This window comes from Gobius niger (genome assembly GCF_951799975.1).
Source record: "Gobius niger genome assembly, chromosome: 2".
In the NCBI taxonomy this organism is placed as follows: domain Eukaryota; kingdom Metazoa; phylum Chordata; class Actinopteri; order Gobiiformes; family Gobiidae; genus Gobius; species Gobius niger.
Genome location: NC_136853.1, coordinates 23,150,990 through 23,176,737, shown reverse-complemented (window position 1 = coordinate 23,176,737; position 25,748 = coordinate 23,150,990). Strand labels below are relative to the sequence as shown.

The window sequence follows — 25,748 nt, the reverse complement described above, 5'->3', positions numbered from 1 at the left end:
GCCACATATTCACAGAAAAAGATCAAAATTAGGAAATGGAAAAAAGCGGAGCTCTTTTGAAGCATATGATGCGAAGCGCGACATCGTAACGCGGAAATACGCAAAGTCATGACTTTTCTTTCACATGTGACTGAAACTGTAACAGATGCAACTTAAAACAGACTCTCAGTCGTCCTCCAGAGGCTCCTGGTTAAAGTTCATGAACTTTATGCAGCCTCGAGTGCGTTCTCTGCACAGTCCAGTCAGGACGAAGCTGCAGGCACTGAGCGCACAGGCCAGGGGCGAATCAGAGAAGGGGGCTCAGTGGGCAGGGCCCCACATACAAACACACCCCAGCATTAAAAAAAAAAAAATAATAATAATAATAATAATCTAATTCTGTCTCAGTCAGAGCTGAAAGCACAAAATGTCATTTAATATACATGTATTTCAATCTTGTTGAGGAGTAACACCATTCAATCTAACACAATTATTAAAAAAAGAAAGAAAAAGGCATAAAGTTATAGTTTACTGTGATTAAATAAAACGGTCACATTCTATTTAATCACAATAAACTACCGCCCCGGAATCTCGCTAATGGTCGGTGCCTTTGTGGCTCTTCACAGGATCAAGGTTGAAAATTTCGGCTCTTGGTCTCTGACTGGTTGGCCACCCCTGACCTACATAGAGCTCACGTCTGACTCAGTGGGAGGGTTGAGCAGAAATAATTGCTCCATCACCTTTATCACCAAACGCAGAGAGCCTGGGGTTTGGACAAATGGTTTGTTGTAAGGGGAGAGCTGTTGTCGTGTGTACATATCTTCAATGAAAAGAAACCATCACCAAGTAAACATGGAAGTTTGCATTAAAAAAATAAAACTTCTCATCCAACAGTTCCTACAGTGACTTTGCTACAGTTAAGCAAGTGTAATTTGGTTGTCATGGGGAAATGCACACTTTTATGAGGAAAATTCAGAGCTGGCATTTAAAAAAAAAACATCATGAATAATACAAGAAATGTCCAAATATTGCAGAAGCTAATTTATATGTGTGGTTAATAAATTATAGAACTCAGGAACATGAACATGATAATAATTAGAAACTTTACTGTTGAATAATACTGCTGCAGAAATGACAAAAATTGCAAAACATTGTGAAAATTGTACTAAAAATACCTCTTTAGTTACATAATACTGCTTTTATTGTGAAAATCCCCATTTGGTTGTATTACAGTGCTTTTAGTGTGAAAATCCCCATTTGGTTGTATTATACTGCTTTTATTGTGAAAATCCCCATTTAGTTGTATTATAGTCCTTTTGTTGTGAAAATTCCCATTTGGTTGCGTTATAGTGCTTTTATTGTGAAAATCCCCATTTGGTTGTATAATACGGCTTTTATTGTGAAAATTCCCATTTGGTTGCGTCATAGTGCTTTTAATGTAAGGAAGGATTCAATCAATTACAGCCTAAAAAAAGTGTATTGGTTCAGGACTGTTCCGACCTCGGTGTCGTAGGTGTGAGACTAGGCTGTGTCAATTTGCTGAATGTCTCTCCACCACCGAAAATCATAAGCATTCAACAGTCCATTAAAAAACACAAATGGTACTAAATTAGGAAACTCATGACTAACACTGAAATAATCATGACTAAAATGGAAGTTTGAACATGATTAAGTTACCATGCATTTAACTTGTATATTTCGTAAGGATACATAGAATACCTTTTTTTTTTTTTAATCTACCTTTATTTCCGCCTGTTGCATCAATATGTATCCTGAATCAATATGTATAGAGGAAGAAACGACCCCCCCATCCATCGGCTAACTTGGTATTTACCGTTTACACTGCCAGTGTCCTGACAGCACAGACATCCAATTGCAAGGAGAGGGAAAAGACACGGGATTTTAAGTGAAAAAGAAGCTACATGTTTATGTTTTTTTGACAATCATAACGTCAAACAAACGTTATACAACAAAAGGTCATATTATGTGAAAACCACATGTAGCCCTCTCCATGATTAACAGTGACCTGGTGGCGGCCTGACACCGGCCACACGCTTGAACTGCAGAGGTGGCCCTGTCGTACAAACGAGCAGAGAGATGTGCTGTGACAGTGCTCAGAGCTCTAATGAGGCCTGCAGCCAGTGGGGACGGTGAAGTGAGTGTTTCTATTACTGCGACTGCAACTGCCAGGCACAACTGGAGGGCTCAAGAAATCAAGTAAAACAACATGCTAACATATTACAGCTGTGTCACACATTTCAGGACTGCCCCTGCCTTGAAAAAAAAAGACAAAAGTAATTGAGCCACGCCATTGTTGTCAACCGGCACTGGTGGTACGGCTGCGATCTACCATATCAACTACCCTCTCCATAAACACTGGGTTCTCCGCAGGGGTGTGTCCTCAGCCCTTTCCTTTTCACACTGTACACGAATGACAGCATCAGTCCCTCGCTGCACATTAAATATCTCAAATACACTGCTATACTTGCTGTACTCACGAACAATAACCCCATATGGACCAGGACTATAACCATACTGTTACACACACGGTAATCATCTGTACCTCAATGTCACCCGCTGTCATCAAAAACCAGTAGAAATAGTGACAGTTTTAAAAATCTTGGACTAACAACTGACAACACCCTCACATTTGATCAACACATCATGGACATTCAGAAAAAAAGTCTAAAAAAGGGCTAATCCGGAAACTAAAAAGGACTTAGAGGTACTAGATGCAAGTTGGTCATTTTTATACTCACTACTGCCACCTCAGGTCTTACGTGTAACTGCAGCTTCTATATTAAGCTCATGCATGAAGGCACATTGGACCCGAGTTGTGGTGAACAGGTCTGGGCTCATTCTACACATTAGGACATTGCTGGAACATGTAGCGGGAGGACAATACTTAATTTTAACATTTATAGTCCCTTTAATGTCACCACATCTCTGCTGCTACAGTTAAATCAATCTATTAATCAATACTGACAACACTCACCAAGGTAGCAAACACTGCGGCAAAAATCATAGGACGTCCCACACCAAACCTCAAAGATCTGACCGGGCCATTGGACACAATGCTCTCTCTATAGAACAGGACTCCACATGTTCACTTCGCCCCTCTGCCCTCAGGACGGAGGTGCAGGACGCAAGGGCACCATAAGGGGGTGGAAGGTTAGGGCGATTCTAAGGGCCCAGGCTGTAGAAGGGCCCAGAAGAACAGAGCTTTTTATACAAGTTAAATGTGCTAGGACCCCTCATGCACTGACAAAAAAACGGGGTATTTTCATTGGGTTAAATCTTCTGTGTAAAAAATGTAGGGGGCCCAGAAATGTTTGCCTCCATAGGGCCCGGAATTTGCTGGCGGCACCCCTGGCAGGACGCTCAATTGTGGGACGGCTCATTTTAAAAGAAGCCTTATCCCCTTTGTCGTTCTGTCTGTCCTATTGTCAAACATGGACTGTGCATGTGGAAAAGAATTTCCCCTTGGGGACAATAAAGTCTAAAGTCTAAAGTCATTCTACAAATGCCTGTAATTAAAATCCAGATGGGCAAAACAAATTTCACTGTGGTGCAGCCTCTTTAATCTGTGTTTCACAATGTAATATTTAAAACGTTTTTGGATGCGTCAGCCAGTGGTGGTCTCTTGCTTCCTCTAGTCTTATTCTATACTTATTCAGAGCTGCTGCGATGACCCACTTTCAGTTGAGAGATCATTAAAATTTTATGTGAATCAAGTGTATAGGGAATAAAAAACACAGCAAGAGTTTTAACAGTTCATCTTTGGAGATGGAATAAAAGAGAAGGCTGCTGGGCTGCTGAAAAACACACTATATTTAATATATGTTTAACAGTATTCTTTTGGTACCCCGAGCTTTAGTTCCTTGAAGTGATGGTTAGCACCTAATCAACATAATTAAATTAATTGTATTCCTAAATCTTGTTTAATACTAGGACGTTACAAGTGGTGTGCGGCTTAATTTTTCTTTTCCACTAAAATGAAGTTGCAAACATTTCAATATTCTGAGATGATATTTCAAATATGTACATTGAAATGGCTTGCATCATCTGAGACTGATGTCATATTAAGCAACAAATATGATCCGCACTTGTAAATTCTCGAGGGCTTGTGTTTGATCAACTTTGCAGAAAGGGTGGCTGTTGGTAAGTATAAGATGGAGACAGATTTCTTCTTTGTCGGACAACAGAACAATTGTGTCATGTTCCTTTGAAAGAAAAACGCTTTGCTTTTGTTTTACAGCGTTTCTAACACGCAACAAATTAAAAAGGCTGTTGCATGAAAGGATCTCACCATTGGTGTAATTATTACATGACTGGTGAGATCCTTTCATGCAGGGTTCCTGCACACTTTGCAATGTGATGTTTAAGAATAGCACAGTTTCAGACACGCACCCAAACTTGACCCACATTTTATGTCCATTTTAGTTTATATAAAGCCTCCATATGTATCTAAATATTTGATTGTCTCTAGTCTATAGATAATAATGGACTATGAGTTCTTGCAGTGTTCATGATGGAATTAAAAAGCTGAACGTGTACAATTCAGGACATCAGACAATAAGACCATTGTTTTAACCCCGGTTTGTCTCACCACACGCTCTGTGTTCTCCATTATATCCTGTTCACTCAAGTTAAAGCAATCATTTGCTACGTTTACATGCAGACTAAAAATCTGATCAGATTTTTGGAGTCCTCAAATTATTGCAATGGCAAAATCTGATGTACATCATCTGATAATGTGTAATCTCATTTATTTCCAATCATTCACACTAGCTCAAATGTTAACCAGGAAAAATAGCAAAAAGGATAAGGAATGTAACAAAGAATACACAACAACAACAACATCGTAGTCATTCATGAAATACATTTCAAAATTGCTTAAAGGGACTATACGGAGAAAATTGTTCAAATTGTGTATTTTCCTCCCCCTACATGTTCCAGCCATGTCCTAATGTGTAGAATGAGCCCAGACCTGTTCACCACAACTGCCTCTAAAATCCTGCACTGTCAGTAAAAACAGTGTTAATTCGGGTACGAGGCTTAACATAGAGACTGCCGTTACGCGTAAGACCTGAGGTGGCAGCAGTGAGTATAAAAATGACCTTGCATCTAGTCCCTTTAAAGAGACAACTCTGTGTGTAGCCTGTGGTCGAGTGATGAAGAGTTCTGCAAATGTGCAGGAGAACCAGAAATACATTCACAAACTTTTACAAGTTTGATTCACAAACTCTTTCAAACAAACGCAAGAGTTGTGCTCCTGAGTGAGACACAGCGTGATCAGAGGCTCCTCTCTGTTCTCAAGGCCCTGATGAGTCCGACTTGATTCCAGGCGCTTTTCTCCGCCCTCGGTCTCGCCGACAACCCAGACGAGGTGAACTTCATCTTAAACACGCCTATTGTCATTCAGCTCCACCTGGTTCTGAAAGTGGGCCTGATTAAAGAGAGCGCTGGGGAGATAGTTCAGTTGCTCAAAAAATCCCAAACTGAACTGACACATGGATAGGGACATTTCTGATGTGAATATAAACAAATGAGATCTGATTATTGTGTTATCTGATTACCCCATGTATCTGTTTTGTCTTATCCTGTCAACTAGGGCTTGGCTGATAATGGAAATTTAATCGAAACCGCAATCTCTTCTCAAGTCACTCGCTATAATTGTCAGATGTACAGCCATTTCTTTAGCAGAAACAGCACCGATTTTTGGAGTTTGTCAACAGTGGAAGTTTTTCTATGATAAATGATCCTAGAGGAAAGCATATATTTTTGTATGAGCTGAGGTTTGTAAAGGTATGTTTAAATTCATGAGCTACAAGTAGGTATATTTTTACTATGAATAAAATGAAACTGAATCAAGCAACTGTTTCAAAGCATTGTGCAGTATGCCAGACCCCTGCATTGTTATATATGAAACACAAATGACTCATTAGAGGAGATGGTCAAAATCACATCAAAAATCTATGACTTTTAAAGGAACAGGCCGCTGTTTTTCCAGACTGAGATATGTTCTTACGTTAGCTTACCTGTCCTAGCCTCTTTGACGATATTACTGCGCGGATGTCGAAGTACTCCAGGTGTTATTACGCCTCACAATATAGTACCCCTTTTTATCCACTAAGAAAATCGACATGTTTAATTTTGTGTAACTATACATGGATTGTGTAAAGGCTAACTGTGTTTAAATAGGGAAAACATGGAACAGCTTGGGAGCTTCTGACTTCACCCCAGTTTGGAGCTATACCTTTGCTGGAAGAGTCAAAATGTTAACAACATTTGCGTGACTGAGCACACACACAAAGACCAGACAGGTACACATCAACCCGTATATGCTCAGGTATGAACAGATCTCAGTATGTCAAAACGGTGGCTTACCTTTAAAGACGCCTTGTTCTTTTGGTTCTAACACTAGCCTATAACATATTGTTCTTCATCCGGCCTGACCTGTAGTCAACACCAATGTGCGCGTTGACATTGAAACTGGTCAGAATGTGTTTAGCAAAACAACACAGCCTTTTGGTCTGCAGTGTGGAGAGAGCTCTGCCACAACTGATTCACATGCAGCACCTGACCCGCTCCAGTGTGTTTTATAGCCATTTTTACACAATCAAAATATCTGTAATAGAATAAATTATTATATTTCATTGTGTTTATGGTGTGAAATGTTCGACAATGTGACTTTAAAGTGACTTTTCTCCATGGCTGTTTGTGGTATTGTGACTGAAATGTGAAGTTATTTTCAACATCGGAAAATGCAGATCAAGTGACTAACCAACCAAAGTCATTTCTAACTCAACCATTCTGTTGAAGATGTTACTATAGAAGTTCAACAATGCAAAACCAGCTCAAGATTGAATGTGAAAATGCTTTACTTAAAGAAGAACTAACTTGTGTACCTTAATACATCCTTTCCGTAGTCCCTCTGGGGGTGATACAAGTGTTAATGGGATGATTGGGGGGTCTTCATCTCCCCCTGGTGTCTCTGGCCAGAAAACCACAATTGCAACTTTCCTGCCTCTGGGTCGGAGGCGCAATACACACTAATAAAAGAGGCTGATGGACAAAGCTAACTGTGGGCTAGCACCACTTAAACTGTATTTACAGCAAAGTTTGAGTGAAAAAAAAAGATCTCCATTGTGTACTTTGATGAACAATATCCCTCTCTCCCTTTGTCTTTTCTGTAAGCGAAGTATTTACTCTCACGGACAATTAATGAGTAAAAAAGCGCAACCTGCAGTGGCGCTTATGGTCTCTAGAGGCATGAGTTCTGCTTTAAATCGTATAAACTCAAACAGAAGTCAACGCCGCATAGACATAGCTAATGTTTTTTTTCTTTTGAAATAAAAAGCATAGAAAAGCTATAGTCAATATTCTGTGATATTGTTTCAATTATGTACATCGAAATAGCTTACGTCTTCTGGGATTCATGTCATATTGTACAACAAATATCTGTCAACTTTTTAATACTCCCTCTACTCTGCACATTTCATCTGCTGTACAAAACTCTATTAAACTTCTCCAGCTGTTCACTTTTCTCCCATGAGCAACACTTGCACTAAACAAATTACAGCTTTTGAAAAAATAACTTTTTCAGCATCTGAGTGGGGGAGAAAACAGCTTCTTGGGATTCCACCTGAGGATGGCCACACAATGGTATGGAGTAAGTCTACAATCAGCAGCACGCTGTCAACAGAAATGAATGGTCCATTAGCTCAGGGAACTTTTTCACCCCCCATAAATTGCTACTACAGCAAAGTGTCTCCTACAAATCCCAGTTCACCCGAGGTGTGCCCACCTTGTGGCATGCCAACAAACTGCAGTACTCCAAGCCCATAGTACTGCTCCAGTACGGCTTCACAAGATGAAGAGCCTATTGCAGGAGGGCAGAACAACTTTGGAAAAACATTTGTCAAGTGCTGCAATCAAATGCATGTTTTTTTTTTTCAAGATTCATATCACAGTGTACATTTTAAACATGCTCATAATGAGAAATCATACATGGTCTATGATTTTTGCTCCTACCTTTTCACCTTAAGGCACATAATTGTCAAGATACAAACAACATAAAGAGGGTGATAGTCAAATCAAGTGTATGATTATATATGGTTTACCACTTTAACTACTTTATTACATTGGCTTAAAGCAATTTGAATTGGAAACTTGCTCTTTGATAAAGACCAGTGTTGGAGTCACAGATAAACACTCCAGACACTTCACATTAGCTTGTTCTATAACAAATTACGTAACGTGGCAAGTTTTAAATTTACACAGAGAGGCTTTGTGCTCACAACAGAACAGAAAACTGAAATAAATCGGAGCTTGGACAATTTGTATTTAGCGCCGTGACTAATGTTGAAGCATTAGCATGAAGTTGAAAGCAAATTTCATCTGTCTAATGTTCTGTGCTTAACTTTACTGATCGAATGCATTACAATAAAAAAAAATTAGTCAAATATCCTTAAAGGGTATAGGTCCACGCCAACAAACGTACAACTTAAGCAACTTAAGGCAATATTATAGTGCATTGAGTTTTCAAAGTGCAGTATCAGCAGTGTGGAAATCATATCTATTGGTGCTTGCCTATTTGAATCCATGTTTTTCTTAAACATCAAGCCTAATCGCTTCATATTTTGCAAATGCCTTTTTCACAGGTAAGTGGTGCGTTTTCTGTGCTCTGAAAAACACACACAAAAATCAAGGAGATGCCACTTATGTCTTATTTATTTTAGGTGGAGTATCTTTTACATGGTTTAGTGATAGATTTCAAGTGGAAGATTTTAGTGGGTCAACACCAAACTGAAGCATAATGAGGTAGGCGAACAAGGGGGGAAGAAAACGCATGCCATTAAGCACAAGTCAAATAGATCTCCAGAGCCACCTAGTGGTCGATATGCAGAAAGTATTTAAAGTCAATCCATGAAAAAAATAACCACACAAATAAAGAATACATGGTGATTGTGATGCTCAGCTTTATAGAAACACAACCCAGCATAGCGTTGATTATCGTTTGTGCATCATTTCTCCTTTGACATCCATATCATCCTCTATCAGTGCACAACATAGGAGCGACTGAATAGACGAGTGTAACCTTGAACATTACACTATCTCTGGAAAAGAAAACCTTTAGGGCACTACAGTGTAGTCTCCTAGCAACCAAACCAAAAGACTAAGCAGCTAGAGCAGCAAGAGGTGACATTATCCAAACCCAGATGCACAGATTTGGTGTTTTAGGAGGAGCCATAAGAGCATGGGAAAATGAAAGCAATGTTTTAAATCTATTTAACAAGAATATAATCTATTTTTAAAGTAACTATATAACATACCATCTTTCATCTTGTGGAACTTTCAGGAAAAGAGAGTCATTGAGCAATCACATCGTAGTAAGATTTTTTCATTTCTTTTTTAACAGTACAAAAACCTGATTGATTTTGGTCTAGTGTGAGATTTACTTTTCATGTAATGGGACATCTGCCACATCCACAAGACTATTCCATTCTTTATAAAATCTTTAATTAACTTCTCCATTCTTATTTGTTGCTTGGGGTCTAATGGCGTTACCTGTATTAGCTTGTGAGCCCGTGTCTTCGCTTCGGAAGATAATGTGGATTCTAGTACCTCGGTGGGTGTAATCATTCTACTTTAAATCTCAGCAAAAGTCTGAAACCTGCAGGAAAATATCAGGCCGTCGCTCAAAGGGTCAAATAACTGCCTACTATCAGAGCTGAATTTCTTTTCTAAAGGGAAACTGCTCACGCTCATTACTTTTCTCTTTCTACCAGTGCACTGTAGATTTGGGCTGTTCTGTCAGCGCATGTTAGAGTGTAAAACAAATACATAATGAATATGCATTTTTTACTTGATAGGATGCGTTTATGTTGTTCTTCTTATGTTTGTTCCGTGTTTTGCTTTTGAGCCTCTAGCACTGACTATTAGACTCCTGGCATGAGCAAAAATGTCCCTCACGACAAAGAGCTTTCTACTTTGAAAACGTAAGTATTTACCAAACGCTACAGTACTCTAAATCAGATAACACTTTGACAGAGCATCTTTCACTTGTATGTAATAATATTTAACCAGTACAACAAGAAAATCAAGTAAATTTGATTACCAATGTTACAAATAATATAACCACAGTAGCTGCATTTTAACCAACATCTTATTTCTATTTTGTGTTTTACCTGCAACATTGTGTCATAATTAGCCATTTTCTTGGACTTATTTAGTGTGTCTCCCAAATGGTAAACATTAGAAACTAAAAGTGACATGGGGATGACATAAAAACTATACATTTTAAAATAAGTATTAGTTGTTATTAGTTACTTATTAGTTAATTATTAGTCCTGAGCCGCGCTGCCACTGTGGGTCAGCCTGACCAGCATGTTTTTAGAAGGTAGAGGAAACCGTAGCACCCGGAGGAAACCTGACTGGCTGCTTTCAGTGATCCTGTGGGTTTGTCCCTGTGTCAGAGCGTGGGGTCCTGCACTGGTCAGCTCCACCTCCTCCTACGCAGCTCCCTCCGCCCCACAGCAGACTTTCACCATCTTCTGGGAAGAAGTAGAAAAATGTACTTACTCAACTGAAACTGCACAAAAATGGTCGGTTAAGAACCACTACAGTATATGAAGGATGTTTTCACTAACCTCCTAATGTGGTGAGAACATTTTGGGTCATTGCATAGCTCTGACTTTCATGTAAATATTGCCTCCAAAAACAAACACTGTTTACAAACTGCAGAGCAAGCACTAAACAGATCATGGAATTTACATTTAGATTACTATTTTTTTACAGTCACTGAGAAAATCTCATAGATGTGCCTGGCCCTGCTGAATTTTTTGGTTTATAGAAAAGCTATATTTTGGCAACACATAAAATCTTAAGTCCCCTGGTGTGAGCATGTATATTTTAAAGAAACCTTTTGCTGCAATCCCAGTGCAGAACCTCAGCAGCTTCTGGTAAAAGATGCATCAAAATAGGCAAGGTAAGTTTATTTATACCGCACATTTCACACACAAGGCTACTCTACGCTTACTCAATACATTAGTAGTCTCCACTTTCTCAATCTCTGCAACTTCATGTGGTTATTGTGGTACTAGCACTATTCATTTTTGTCATTCTGATGGGGAAAAAAGAAGAATCTGTTTTTAAAAATACATTTGCAATATATTAAAAATATGTATACATATTAAGAGGTGCATTTTAGAAATGCCCAGTACTATTCACATTGTAAAGAACATTTTTACAATAATCCAAGACTGGATATTTTGCAAAGAACATGTGTTTTTGTGATTCGCTATTCATCACATTGAAATTTAGACTTCAATTTGTCTATGATTAATCTTTATAATAAATAAAATGCTGTTGATCTATCATTACTACATTAAAACAAATCTTTGACAGAGCATCTTCCCAGTTTAGACGTGCTCTTGGGCTGCATGATGTCATCTTTGTTTTTAATGAGGTTGTATGCAGGAGTAAAGAATCCACAAGAGACGTAACCAGGAAAACCTGCTGTAATGTGAGAATAAGTGCCCCTAAGGAAACGTACGGCTGCACAACACTCCCTGTGAGACGAGGTGTGCTTGTAGGCAAGGAAATAGTGACGTTACTTTTAGCACCTGTCTTAGTTATTTAAGTGGAGTGTAGTGAATATATCAGTGACGCTGATCCTCCTCTCGTCTAAAGAAAACAAAACACTAAAAATCAGTGTTTACGTTTTTTGAGGAAGGATTTTAGAACAGAGTTTGCAAAATAGCACATGCAAAGAATATTTAAACAACCAAACATGACAAACTGCAACCATATCAAAGAGTTTATGATAATGTTTCTTTGCTGGAAATGAGAAGTGTCTCTGGAGTGTCTTTCATTTTAACAAGGCAGCGGGATGTCCCATCATATCTAATGACAAATTCCTATCACTCATCGACCTACCAATCTGGGCCTGGGGGGATATCCATTTTCAGTGTGTCGATCGAGTCAGTCAAATCTGAATTGGTACCAAACAAATTGTCGACGAACTGAAGATTTATTAGGATATAATAAAGACGCAGTTATTTATTCAGATTATGACAAACATGTCACAGGCTGTGATGGTTTACTGGTCTGATTGTAAACTTCAGATTACAAGAAACATTTAGGCTCTGTATTCCCAAAAATTAAAGTAAACAAAATTTAAAAAAAATTAAATATAAAAATAGGACCAAAGTTGACATATAATAAAAAATGTACTTGATTGGCCTTTCTGTGGGGAGTGTCCACGTTCTCCCAGTGTCTGTGTAGGTTTCCTCCAGGTACTCCGGTTTCCCCTACCACTAAAACATGTTTACATTAAATTAAGGATAAATAAAAAATAAATAAAGCATCTAATATTCCAATACAGCCTTAAAAGGGTCTAAAGCATAGTGGGACCTGTTTGACCTGCTGTGACGGGGAAATTAAATCAATCAATAACTCACTGTGAGCCAGCGATGGAGGGAAAGTGTTTTTGTCACATGACATTGACTTCTGGACTCTGCGGGTCAACGCGCTGTGGACCTGCACCGCGGAAACACAAGAGCAGAGGACTGTGTTCAGGTTACATACACAACTGTCTATCATAACTGTCTTTCAAATATAGCTTAAAGGGATGTTTTAGAATTTTTGACATAGGGCCTCATTTCTTAGTCATCCAGAATGTTGTTCATTGAGTCCTTATATTTGAAGAGTTTAGGTATGGTCGCAACTACTGTAGATCCGGTGACCAAGCAGATCACTCCACCGCTGCGTAGCTTACAACCAGGAAGCTGATGCTGCTCAAATAGAAGTTCTTTTAAATGCAAAATGGTTATATATAAAACATTGTTCTATCAACACAGACATTTATATGGGTAGTCTGGTGTTACAAGTGATTTGCCTCAGGTGCACTGTGCTTGGGTCAGACTGTTTTTAATGCAGGCTACTAGTTACCATAGACATGCGCTAGCCTAGCACTAGCCTAGCACCACTAAACTTCAAATATAAGAACTGCATTAATTAAAAAATACATCTATAGAAATCAACTACACTCTGGATAACTGGGAAATTAGGCCATATGTCAAAATCCTGAAATATCCCTTTAACTTCCATGCACTTCGTCAGTAATTCTTCACAAATGTGTACTAAAGAGCAGATTAGGATCTTATGCTGTTTCTGAAACCCCCACAGATTCCAGTGCCATGCTAAAGAGCATAATCTCGCTCGGCAAATACAAGGCAAGGCTGCAGAGCCAAATTAGAGCTCACGTTCACTTGCTGGCTAAAGTATCCAGCAAACATTTACATCCTCTGAGTGCAATACTGACACTAGCAGAGGATTTTATCAGAAGTTTGGGCTTAAACTGAAAATGTAAGAGATTCAACACATTTTCTACAACAAACAATAAAAGAATAACATGAAACCATTTTAAGGCCATATTCATTCCTTTGCTGAATTTATGAATGCAACATACTTTTATGAGTGTTTACTAAAAAGCCAATGGTCAATAAAAGACCTCAGACTAATCAACTATGCATAAACTATTATGTCAAAGGCTACCCTGGGCCAGAGTTTAGAAGTAACATCAAAGTCATTATTTAGAAGTCCAGAGGGAATAAATGTAGGCAGGCCTGTGTTGCAAGGATCTGTACAATTCCTGGAAGCTGAAAAAACATCCCATTCCTGGCCACAAGCACCCATTGAGCATGTTTGGAATGCTCTGGATCGGCATGCCAATATCCAAGTGGAGCGGACCAACATCCATAGGCCACAATCAACAGCCTGATGAACTCTATGTGAAGGAGATGTGTGAGGCAGTGCAGGGTCTGATCAGCATGCCGCACCTGTGAGGTGGGATGGATTCTTTTCACAAAGGAGTAGGGCTCAATAACAGATTCTGACAGATTTATGAATAATATTTGAGAGAAATTGGTCTGTTGTGTTAGTATATAAAACATTTTTTACGTCTTTGAAAAGATCATGATGCAGGAGGCCTTTTCAGCACACTGCTTGTATAACTTCAAGTTCATCTTTACCCTGATGTTGTTAATTCATACTAGTGTTAAGTCTATGGCGTGCGTATGGTGGTGTAACTGTGTGGTATTTGGGGTCAAAGTGAGTCATGCTTGCTGAGAGTTGTCAGTCTTGACTTCTTTGAGCAAATTGTGGAGAAGTTTGTTGTCATTAGAAGCGAAGGTTAATCTGACCCACATGCCCTATAAAGTTCTCATGGACAATAGATATAAGAGATGACCAGACTATTGTCAGGCAGCGCCGCTGGACGAGGCATGCATTGATTTAGTTTTTTCTGCACAACTACAACTGACAACTGTATAAAACGCTCTGTGAACTGTCAAAATAAGAGATGGGAGATGACATGAATGCAGAATACGCCTCGTTTCTGAATTGCCTGTTCTGTTTGCTACCGTTTTCAACAAATCTGATTCTGGACTGATCTACTGGTGACCTCTCTGAGTTTTTGTATTATTTCAACTTAGACGAAATCAATGACAATTCCATTCACAGAAAACAATGCAAAAACTAATATCTTGTTCTTGGCTTGGTTTTACGAATCAATTCTTATTTGTAATTGTACAGTACAAACTGCACTATTTTTTTAAATGGGAAAAGGAGAGTTAGGCTGCTGTTCTGAATAAAATATGTACAACTAGCGATTAAAATCACATGCACACATAGCCAAAGGCGTGGGAGGATGTGCCAATGTGCCTGCAAGTACAGTATGTTGAGTGGGAGCAGGGCCACAGCTGGGGTCTTGGCTTTCTCTCTGAACACATCTTCAAGCTGTTCTTGCTTACATAATTCTGAAAATCTCTGACTGTAAACTGTTGCTTTATAAAGCGATTATTTGTTTATGATCTCATCTCTGGTCCTTTCTAACACAGCGGTTGCAAGCTCTCCGATGTCATTTGGTCATGGTCTTTTCAGTCATACAGTTGTAGTCCTTAAGAAAACCAACCAAAGTGACAAGGCCATTAGGAAAAAGCATTTGTGAACAAAAATCATTCCTGATTAAAACTCCACTTGCTCACTATTTATCTCATTTAATACAAGTCACGAGCATCAAAAGATGAATGTTCCTGACAGATCATCAGGCCTAGGTCTTAGTGAGTTTTATATGGCAAAATGAACAAGGTCACTGTGGCACAATGATCTGCTTTGATAGCCTACTGATAACATCACAATGGAAAGCCAATAGCTATTTGCTGCCCCCTGTAGGCCCATAATTCAATCACAACAGGGATAATCCTAATGTGGACAAATGAGAGGCCAATTTATTTTCATACTTCTGAAATGCAATAATCTTGTAAACTACAACTTTCATTTCATTGCGAATAATATTTTTTTTATAGGCTACAATAAATGTACAATTTAAAAATCCCAGATGTTGCCCTACATTGCCACCCAGTGGCAAAAAAAGATGCTCTACAGCATTAGGCCTACAAGCTGACTACAACAGTTTATGGAGAAATAAAGGGAAAGACGTTTAGGTTGAGTGAATTATTTTTAGTTCATTATTTTTTAACTGCTACGTTTAATGCAGCCCAAAGCTCACATTTGTGTTGACTTTTCTGCTCTGAGTGAGTGATAGGTATTTTTTAAAACTGATAAACTGGCAATGGTGGTCACAGTGACAGCACATGATTTTATAACAAGAGTGCAGATTACTCCAAATCTGCATCTTCTTACTTATTGAGGCAAAGTACTCAGCTTACTGTAGGAAAAATAGCATTCAGTAGAAAGAACACAATTGGAAAAGAAATAAGAAGAAATAATAGATATGAAGCTTCAAAAACAAAGATTGTGAATATATCACCTGAACGGCTAAACATCACCCATGCATGGAACAAACCTTCTTCTTTGTCCTGAGAAGTTATTCACAGGACACCATCTACTGTTGTACAGTGTGCATCAAAGGTTTTATTCAAAAGATACCTAACCAAACATGCAGCCAATTTATAATTTTACTTATAGGAACCTTTGCACAAATGTAGGCCAAGTGGAATATGGATTGGAAGCTTATTTGTACAGCGCTTTTCACATGACACAAGTCTCCCGATGTGCTTCAGACCGTGCAGGGGATTTGTCTTTATTCACTCCACACATGGTATGTAGCCACAGTTTCCCCTGGGGCAGACTGACCAAGGCATGACTGCACACATGATCACATCTGCACCAACAGTCTCTGACCACCACCATTCATCCTGGCCTATTGTACATGTTTTTAGTGGAAGAGGAAACCTACACAAACACGGGGAGATCAAGCAAACTCCACACAGAATAGCCCCGTCCGGGATCGAACCCGGGACCTTCTGCAGTGCAGTATTCACTTCATCTTTCAAATGCACACGAGTAAAGTCATATGATCTCAATCAGAAAAACTACAACTCAAGCAAAGAACAAATTCTTAAGCATTGTTGTGTAAAAGATACATTTGTCCGATACCAACGTAACCCTGTTTTGTTGTCGTGTAAACTGTGCTCGATGAGGCACAGCGTAAATCAAACCAGCTACAAAAATGTTATTTAACTTTATGGATTGGAGCATCCAATCATTTCAACTTGTCAGACAAAAAAATTGTCTGGAAAATAAACCAACTTTTATAAATAAATACATTGAGGTGGCTACTTTTCAAGGTATGAAAAGAACATAAATAGTTTAGTTAGATTTAATCTTTAATAAACCAAAATATCTTGATTTTTCAAAGAAGAAAAATGGGGTAAGTTGATCCATAAGGAGCTTATCTTCACTTCGCAAAACAAGCTTCAGGATATGTATTTTTAACTTGCATGATTTTGCATTGCTTTTTTGTGGTTCTGGGTTTGTTAGAGAGAAGTAGTCTACATTTATATTAACTATCACACATACCTAATTCATATGCATCTGCATTTGGTCACATAACATATTCTTCTGCATACAATTGCTAATGGGACACATCAAGATGTAAACAAATAAGAGTTTATGATTGTAAGTGTAAATTTTACCTTTAAATCTGGTGGCTCTACTCCAGTCCTGAAGTAAAATGAGCTGCGAGAAAACTTTTTTTGAAAGCTAATTTCTCTAAAACCAGATGATCTAGAATAATACTAGACATGGAAACGATTAGAAAACATCTATTTATCTATTTCATCTTTATTTGTTATTTATTTTGTTGGGACATTTGGTGACCCAATGGCTGCTTGGTACTTTTGATCACTATGGCCTCTATGAGGGTCCGGCAGCAGTGAAAACCCACCATAAACTCTGAAAACATTGATCCTGGAGCATCATGGCCACTGTAATGGAAGGCGCCATGCGAACCACTGGGTCAATAAAAGGTCACAGTAACAAGTATTTTTTATTTTTAAAAGTTCCACAATGCACCTTTAAGAAATTGTACTTAATTACTTCTGTTTATGGCAAATGCCTATAAAGCTACACACTTGCATGGATTTAGTGATAATAATCATGATTTCAAAACCAGGCTCCTTTTCAAAGTAAAAAAAAAGTGTGGTCAGTCTGAATTTCATATCATGAAACAGCTGAGACCTGGACACATCATGTCATCTCAAGCCAGCGGTTTCCAAACTTTTTCAAGCCGAGACCCCCAATTTGTAATATGCAAAAGATAATGAGCAAAAAAGATTTAAAATCTGGTTTAGTGATGTTGACTTCGTTATTAGAACTCAATTCAAATATATGATGTTTTCAGATTAAGTAGCTACGCAGTCAATATTTTCCACTTTAATGACCACTGCTCTAAGTGGAAACAAATGTTTGTTTTTTTCTCTCACTCTAAGTCATGAATAAAAGTTGACATGTTTGTTACAGATTAGATTCTGCGGTTCGTTTGCTCCAAAGAAATAAGAAATAAGAATAAGAAAATACTTCCTTGATAAAAATGCAACAAAATATTCAGGCTAATATAGGCTATAAATATAAGTTACATGTTCCAATATGCACGCAGTGAAACACCGACAGCGTAGCGTGGCTGGAGCAGTAACAACAGCAGAAGAAGGGAGCGGTGCAGTCCCAGGTCCATGCCCAGCTGGAGCCGGGTTCAGGAAGCCTCTCCGCCTGCAGTCTCTCTGGCTGCAACTCGACGGCGAGTGCAAGAGGTGCGGAGCCGCTGAGGGGCACCAAACAACACGACGGCTGCTCCAAACACTGGGACCATCACTAAATGAACACACATTCTCCTATCAATCGTTTTGTGTAGTGAGCAGGTAGGAAAAACTTTTGAAAATTGTCTTTACATGTGACAAATAGCCACAGCTAACGCTACAGACCGAGCTCAATACAAAGGCTTTCAATGGCAGAGAAAATGCCGGGCTGCAGCAGCCTAGAGGCCGCCGCCGCCGCCTTTCAAGTCCCCGATATCCGCTAACGCCTCCGCCGTTTGCTTCGGTCAATCCTTCACCATTAAAATGTACTTCATCATCATATGTGGAGCTCCCGGGCAGCTGGAACAGCCGTGTTCTTGATCAGTGTGTACATACCGATGATTTCTGCCCTCCGTCGGAGTGAAGTAGAACATGGTTGCTTCTGCGGAGTGTCGTAGCGCTGCATGCCGGGCTTCAGTGCAGTCTTCGCCGCAAGTCGAACACGGAGACCTCCGGGGCGCGTCGTGTAGCTATGAGCTGCTGTAGCAGCGCTATCGAAGCAAAATGCCACCATGAGCTGATGATTTTAGTAATATAGCACATTACAGAACTGAAGAAGTGTGTGTTTCGCAAAAGTTTACATTAGACACATGGTTTTATATCAAAGTTGTCTCCACTCTTCATCACATTAAAGCAGTGATACAGATTAGATACTCGTGTGCGAGCATAGCCCCGTCTCCTTTACTTCCCTTCGCTTTACATTTAAGGGCTCAAGTTTGTTTAGTTACAGACACGAGTTCACGTTGGGTCTCCTGCGTATTTCACCTGTGGGCTTCCTACACGAGGGTAAACCATCGTACCAGACAGTTTGGACGAATATTTCCTTCGTGCGCTTGCCAACCACACGCTGCTGCTTTCTATCAGCTGTTACTTGATTGATTGATTAATTGTATTGTAATGTGTAATACAGGTTATTGATTTGCAATTCCAATACATAATTCACAGCGTTTGGTTCTAAACAGTTTGCATTTGCCATTTGCTTTTCGTAGGCCTAATTGCATTAACTAGTACATATACTGTTGCATAATGAATGTTCAATGTAATTCTATGTCTCGACTGATTTACTTCTTTTTTTTTTTGCAGAGTCAACCATGTGATTGTGAATGGAGCGTACAACAGTCCAATGATCCTGATCCACCTTCACTAGAATGTACCTAATGGATGTGCCTCCTGTTGTAGTGACGCGTACAGAGTGGAGAACATGTGGCACACCAAGAGGCTATAGCCTTCCACTTTGCCTCAATGACTCGGACAGTGACTTGTCTACCAGAGGCACACCTATCTCTGACAAAGTCCAAATGATTATTGAGAGCCTGCGGAGCACCCAGTCCTCAGTTGAGATGGGAGATGAAAATGAAAATGAAAGAAAAGCGCTATCTGGACAAGAAGGACATTCTCAAGTCTGCAAGGTAACAATGGGGACTTTTATTGGTGCCACCTCCAATGCTCAAGATCCCATATCATACCAAAAACTCAACCCGCCTGCAGTCATTAATGAAAGCCATGATTCAGACAGTGATGATTCTGTGGACAGGGGAATTGAGGCAGCTATACTTGAATATCTGAAAGAAAAGGATGGTCCCAAACGAAAGAGTGAAACATGCTCCTCAAATTCTCTCCCGCCATCCAAATTTCCCAGAGAAACTCCTGCTCCTGTTCCTGGCATATCGAAAATGAACTCTGACGACAATACATTTTTGACTGCAAGTGAAGAGTTCCCAAAAAGTGTAATATTAGAAGAGCCAGTCACAGCCACCTCGTATCCGATAAAAAAGTATATCAAACACAAGACTTCACTAAATGAGGGCCCATTTGCAAAGCAAGAGTTAAGTAAAAGCATAAGCACAAAAAATGACATTTCAATCGCTCAGACTAACCAAGCATCTAAGTATCTAAGTGACGTTATAAAAATGAGACAAAATCTAGTGGGCGATTCGGATTCCAGCAGTGATGATGGGATTGAAGAGGCTATTCAAAAATACCAAATGGAGAAAAATCAGCAAATCAAAAGAGAGACTCCTAACCTGCACACATTAAGTGAAGATTCAGATTCGAGTAGTGACGATGGCATTGAAGAAGCTATCCGTTGCTACCAGCTCGAACAACTCCAGGAGAAAACCATCCTAAAACCCCTGTCAAACAAAACCAAAAAAATACCTGTCTGCAAATATTCAGTAAAAGGACATCAAGGGACTAACACAGAAAACCTTAAGAAACGCAAACAGAAAAAGAAAAAAATGAAAAAGGAAGTTTTACCTGTTAACATCCCAAGCAATACACTTTTGGACGGCATTAAAGGAAATGGACTCCATTCATTCAAAGTTGAAGGCTTCAAGGGGCAATGTGTGCCTCCAAAGACTAACACAAGTGCAGAGCTCATGTGTGCCGAGGCAATACTAGATATCTCTAAAACCGTCATGCCTGGAGCTTTCCAACAGACTCCCAGTCTAAGCAACAGTTCCTTGGTTAGATCTTGTGTTCAGCCTTCACTTTCTGACTCTAAACCAGAGGATAAAAGCGATGACAGTTCCATTGACAGTGAAGATGGCATTGAGCTGGAAATCAGGAGATTTCTCGAACAAAAAGCCCAAATGCACAAACAAACACTAAGCTCTGCAGCTGCTCCTGAACCAGGTGATACAAATGAAAGTGTAAAAGCAAAATGTGTAAGTAAACCTGGAAGGTTGTCTTTAACAAAGAGAAGGAAACAAACATCTGAAAACCTCAGCTTATGCACTATGGCCGCACTAAGTAATGTCAAAAGCACAATGTCTACAACTTCAGCAGACAGCAGTGATGAATCTACATCCCCAACAAGTCCAATGCATACATTAGAAGGTGAGCAAAGCGGGGACAAAAGCAGCTCACTTGACAGTGATGAGGACCTTGACCTGGCTATAAAAGACCTTCTTAAAACAAAAAAGAAGGTAAAGAAAAAGACAAGAGACTTAAAACGTAAGCCAGAGAAGTGCTTTAAAAAGGAGGAACTGCAAGTCTATGCTTCACTGTCTAAAAAGACAAAAACTGATCATCTCAAACACAGCAACCTGAAAAAGTTGGAGAAGACGAAAACTGAAATACTTTTTTCTAAGTCGCCCAAGCACAATTTGTTCCAAAATAAAGGCAACACAGGCAATGATATGAATAAACAAGAATGTGAAGCTTCGGAAGGAACAGATTTGACCATTTCATCCCTGAGTAAACCCATCAAGGAAGAAGACAGTTCTGTAGATAGCGACGACAGCATTGAGTTGGAGATCCAGAGATTTCTCGCTGAAAAAGCCAAGGTCGCTCCTGCAGAAAACAACAAACCTGTATCAGCAAACGGGATTGCGCCAGTTTGTTCTGAAATTAAAGCTGAGGATGTAAAACCGGAAAATCAGCTAGCTGAAATTCCAAGTAAAAACAAACCTTTACCTGGATCTACTGATAACAATCCCGCGAAAGAGAAACTGCCACTTTTGTCTCCCCAGGTTTATCCTCTTAGAAACTTCCCTGCAGGTGCACAGTCTCCCTCCAGTCCAACCTGCTGCCCCAGTCTGTTAGAGCACGTCACAGAGGTGGAAGTGACTCAGCCAAGGACTCCAAACATAGATGGTGGGAACATCCAGGGCGCAGGTCCGTCAAAGGAGGCCCAGTCAGCGTTAAGTCCTCACCTCACACCATCTCAATCTGCATCTATCAAGTGGCGTCAAAGCCTGGGATTACCTATAACAGATACAAAAATACGGACTCCATTCCAGATCAGCTCATCCAAAACAAATGACACTTCCTCTGCAACAAGACCATCTCAGAGCGTTATGAACTTAAAAACACAAAATACAGTTTGGTCCTCCACAAAGACGACTGCAACATCTTTCCCTCGCAATACTGAGACAATGGTAAATGCCGGCTTTCATCCCCACGCTCCGAGTTATCTGTCATCTGCTAGACAGCATCCAGGGCCCTTTACTCAGAGGCTCGCTCCGAGTTTCGGTTCACAATACCATATTGAGGAAGAAACAAAAAGTATGGTGCATATATCTAAGGACAAAACCGTATACGTAGAACTTGAAAGCAATAGGACCAACCATGTCCAGGTCCGAAGCAGGGACAGATGTGAGGAAAAGGAATCTCAAGATTTGTTATCTGCTAACGGTAGAGAAAGAATAAGTGAGAAGATGGAGGATAAAGAAGTTAGCCCAGAAATGAAAGAGGAGAACTTTATAGACGAGGCAGTTTATGAGTCAGGAAGCAAGAGCGATCAAGAGAAGCAGGGCCTTTCTACATTGTAAGTATATTAATTTTATGTGGCTGCTGTTTTTGTTTTTTACCAATTCATGACATGATTTAGATACCTGCACATGTGTCTTATTACCAGTTCAAAATCTAAATGAAGTAAAAATTAGTATAACTGTCCTAATATTAACAGCAAAAAGGACGCACTGAAGTCAGAGCAGGTTTAAGGAAAACATTTTTTTTTGCCAAATAAAAACATAACGGTCATACAAGCCTAATTTGCTGAAATTCAGAATAAATTATTTTTCAATTCATGTACAAAAATCTATCAAATTCTTAGTAAATACTGAATCACAAGTTATTACCCTGAAGCCACAAATGTATCCAAACTTGCAATCTCATTTGTTGTAAATTTCTTACTTGTATGTAAATTATATATTTATTTTGTTTATAAAACTGTCACTGAACATGCTGTGCATTGCCGATTTTGTACATATTTTGTTAGAAGTGTTTTTCTGTTTATTTTAATATTTCAGGATAAAACTGCCACGTCCTTATCTGAATTATGTGTATTAAAGAGTGTACTTTAAAAAATGTTTTTGTTACATGAATGTCTTTTCTCATGTATTTTTGCTTGGGATGTAACGATGCACATAAACCACAATTGGATTTTTGATTTTAAATTCCATATTGAATTTTTTCTTTTTTTCAATTTCATTTAATTTTTTTCCATTTTTTTCCTTCTTACATAATGAATGACTGATTCTATTACCAAAAGATGTTCCTTTTGTTTTAGCATCTACATTTTAGTCCTTGTCTCAGTAAGAGAAATTTACACTACAAAAACAAAACAATTACAAGACATGAAATTGAACTAATCATTTTGTGTTTTTGTAACATTTGGATTTTTGTCTTTGTAACAGACTGTGATGATTCTGTTTTTCACATCGATTCACATTTTAAGTGGTTTGAATCGAATCGTTACATCCCTAATTTCTGTTTAATGTGGAACTAGGCATTATTTAATATATTCCCTGCTCTACTTGCTCAGGTCTTTGTCAAGTGCAATTGACCCTGGCTTCACTTTCAAACCCTGCATAGCTCTTACAACTGAGGAGCGAAGTGAGAGGTTCAGCAGAAGATGCATGGATCAAAAATGCAGGAAGGTACATTTACACAGTGTATGATAAGACTTCAGATTCATACGCACTGATTAAAAAAAAAAAAAACGACATAAAAGTAAAATAATTTAATGTTTACAAACTGCATTACCAGGGAATGGTTTCCTGGAGAAGTGGGAATTTACAACCATTAGTTCAGCATGTTAAAAGAAAGCTTCAGTTTGTTCCAGTCCACAGGTAGAGCGAACAAATTCCACAGTTTAGTGTACATGTATATTCAAAATCTAATTACAAATCTTTTACAGGATAAACGATGCAACAAGTCTGCAAAAAACAAAGGGTGTTTTCCCTTCCTGAGACTTTTAAAGAAACTTGCTTATAATGCCATGTTCATATTTTTTTGTTTGTATAATTCACTGTTTATTAACCAGTTTGTTGTAACCGACCACAGTGCTATAATAACACTCTGGTTTGGACATTCCAACTGTTGCCGCAGCAAATGTAGCGGCCATCTTAGGATTGTCCCATTAGCCAAATTCTAATGGAAGTACATCAAAAAGTTGAAGTAGAAATGTCCTTAACTAAAAAAAAAAAATTAAAAAAAAAAATCAGACAGATACCATGGCCACTTTAGAGTCCTAATAACATGGACACGGTATCCATAATTAATACTAATTTTTCACCAAATAGTTAAAATGCTGACTTTAATTAGAAAATGAAAGATATTTTCAAATTACTATGGTTGAACATAGAGAGTAGAGTTCACACACAAAGACACAAGAATCCATCTTGTGCTGCTCCGATCTGTTTTGAATCCAAACCGAATTCATTCGTGGTTTGGACCAAATAACTCGGTGACGACGGAGAAATACAAAGTGCTGCTACATAATTTTCCAAACACATTTTTCAAAACTAATCAATCAACATTTTAAAGAAATTGGATTTGCGGTGATCTGGCCAGGCTACATAGATGGGCACACAAATATAAAAGTCAAATGATCAAGTCAACGAGAAAAAAAAATCAGTTGTCTATAGTTTACATGAGGTCTTGAGTAGAATGGACAATATGGCTTCTTGCACAAACCGCTCAGCCACCGTCAACACCATGGCAACGTCCAGAGTTTTATTATAGAACTGTGCGCCCTACCCACTGCAGATTTCTGCTTTTTGAGTTGATGTCAGAAAGAGATGCTTCTTCGCCCGACATGAAATAGTTTTGACGCAGTGGCCGATTCTGTGCGTTTCGTGCATCCGTTCGTATGTTTTACAACAACGAGAATTAAATAAAGCTGAGGGAATGAATGCTGGTTTGTTTGCTTTGATTATGGGCATGACCACCGCGCATTCTGTTGTCTTCTAAAATGTGATTTTGATCTTTCATTCAAGCACAATTTCACACCACACAATACACCAGTGTGGAATAATAGATATACCTATTGGTTAATAGAAAATCTTTTTATTTCAGAATGGTTCTCTAAAGATTTCAGGTCTTCATGGATGAGGAAGGAAATGTTTTACAACATGTTGATTTCTTTGACAAATTTCAAATTAGATGTACCCAAAAGATGTAGAAATATAAACACTTAGCTATGATTAAGCAGAATATGATATATGCAATATCCTAGCGTAAGACAACTTTACATTAATGGTACTGATTTTCGAAATTACAAATGTAATTTAACTAGTTTATAAGAAACTGTTTACTTCTACTGTCAAAAAAACACTCTCAAAAGAGATTATATTCTCAAAGACTTTGGAAAGGGGATAATAAAAAAGATTAGATGTAAATACTTAACATTCCCAGTCCCACCAAAGACAAAAGAGATTCATTTTAAAATTATTGATAACACTTATCCAATTAACACATTTTTTAAAATGGATTTAAAATGGATGTAGGCAATTGTAGCTTCTGTGCAAGTGAAGCCAAAGATTTGGATCACCTTTTGTGTTTGTGTGAAGTTGTACAAAGATTTTGGCTGGACCTTCAACAATGGATTGTCAATCTTACAATTAATGATATCAAATTTAGTATTTTTCGTAATAATCGCAATGATTTTGATATGATATTAACAATATCATTAACACCCAGAATGTTGAGAAATTAGCTTATTTTTTAGACAATCTTATTTATAACATGCCCCATGTTCCTTTCTTCTTTTTATTTATTTATTTATTTTATAAGACGTGCAGCCCCTTCGTGAGATTTTTACTGTACCGGATTTGTTTGTATTTGCTTCTTTAACAATAATAATAAAAAAAAAAAAGC

At 38.6% G+C, this 25,748-nt stretch overlaps 1 protein-coding gene across 1 annotated transcript; it reads left to right on the top strand.

Annotated features, from left to right (window-relative positions):
- The first annotated feature begins 17,990 nt into the window (after nt 1–17,990).
- ppp1r26 (protein phosphatase 1, regulatory subunit 26) lies at nt 17,991–24,019 on the top strand. The gene is made up of 5 exons (XM_079581399.1): nt 17,991–18,206; nt 19,227–22,413; nt 23,413–23,527; nt 23,637–23,719; nt 23,788–24,019. Exons 2-5 carry the CDS (start codon nt 19,292–19,294, stop codon nt 23,837–23,839), a joined length of 3,372 nt encoding a protein of 1,123 aa, XP_079437525.1. The 5' UTR covers nt 17,991–18,206; nt 19,227–19,291; the 3' UTR covers nt 23,840–24,019.
- Nucleotides 24,020–25,748: the final 1,729 nt, after the last annotated feature.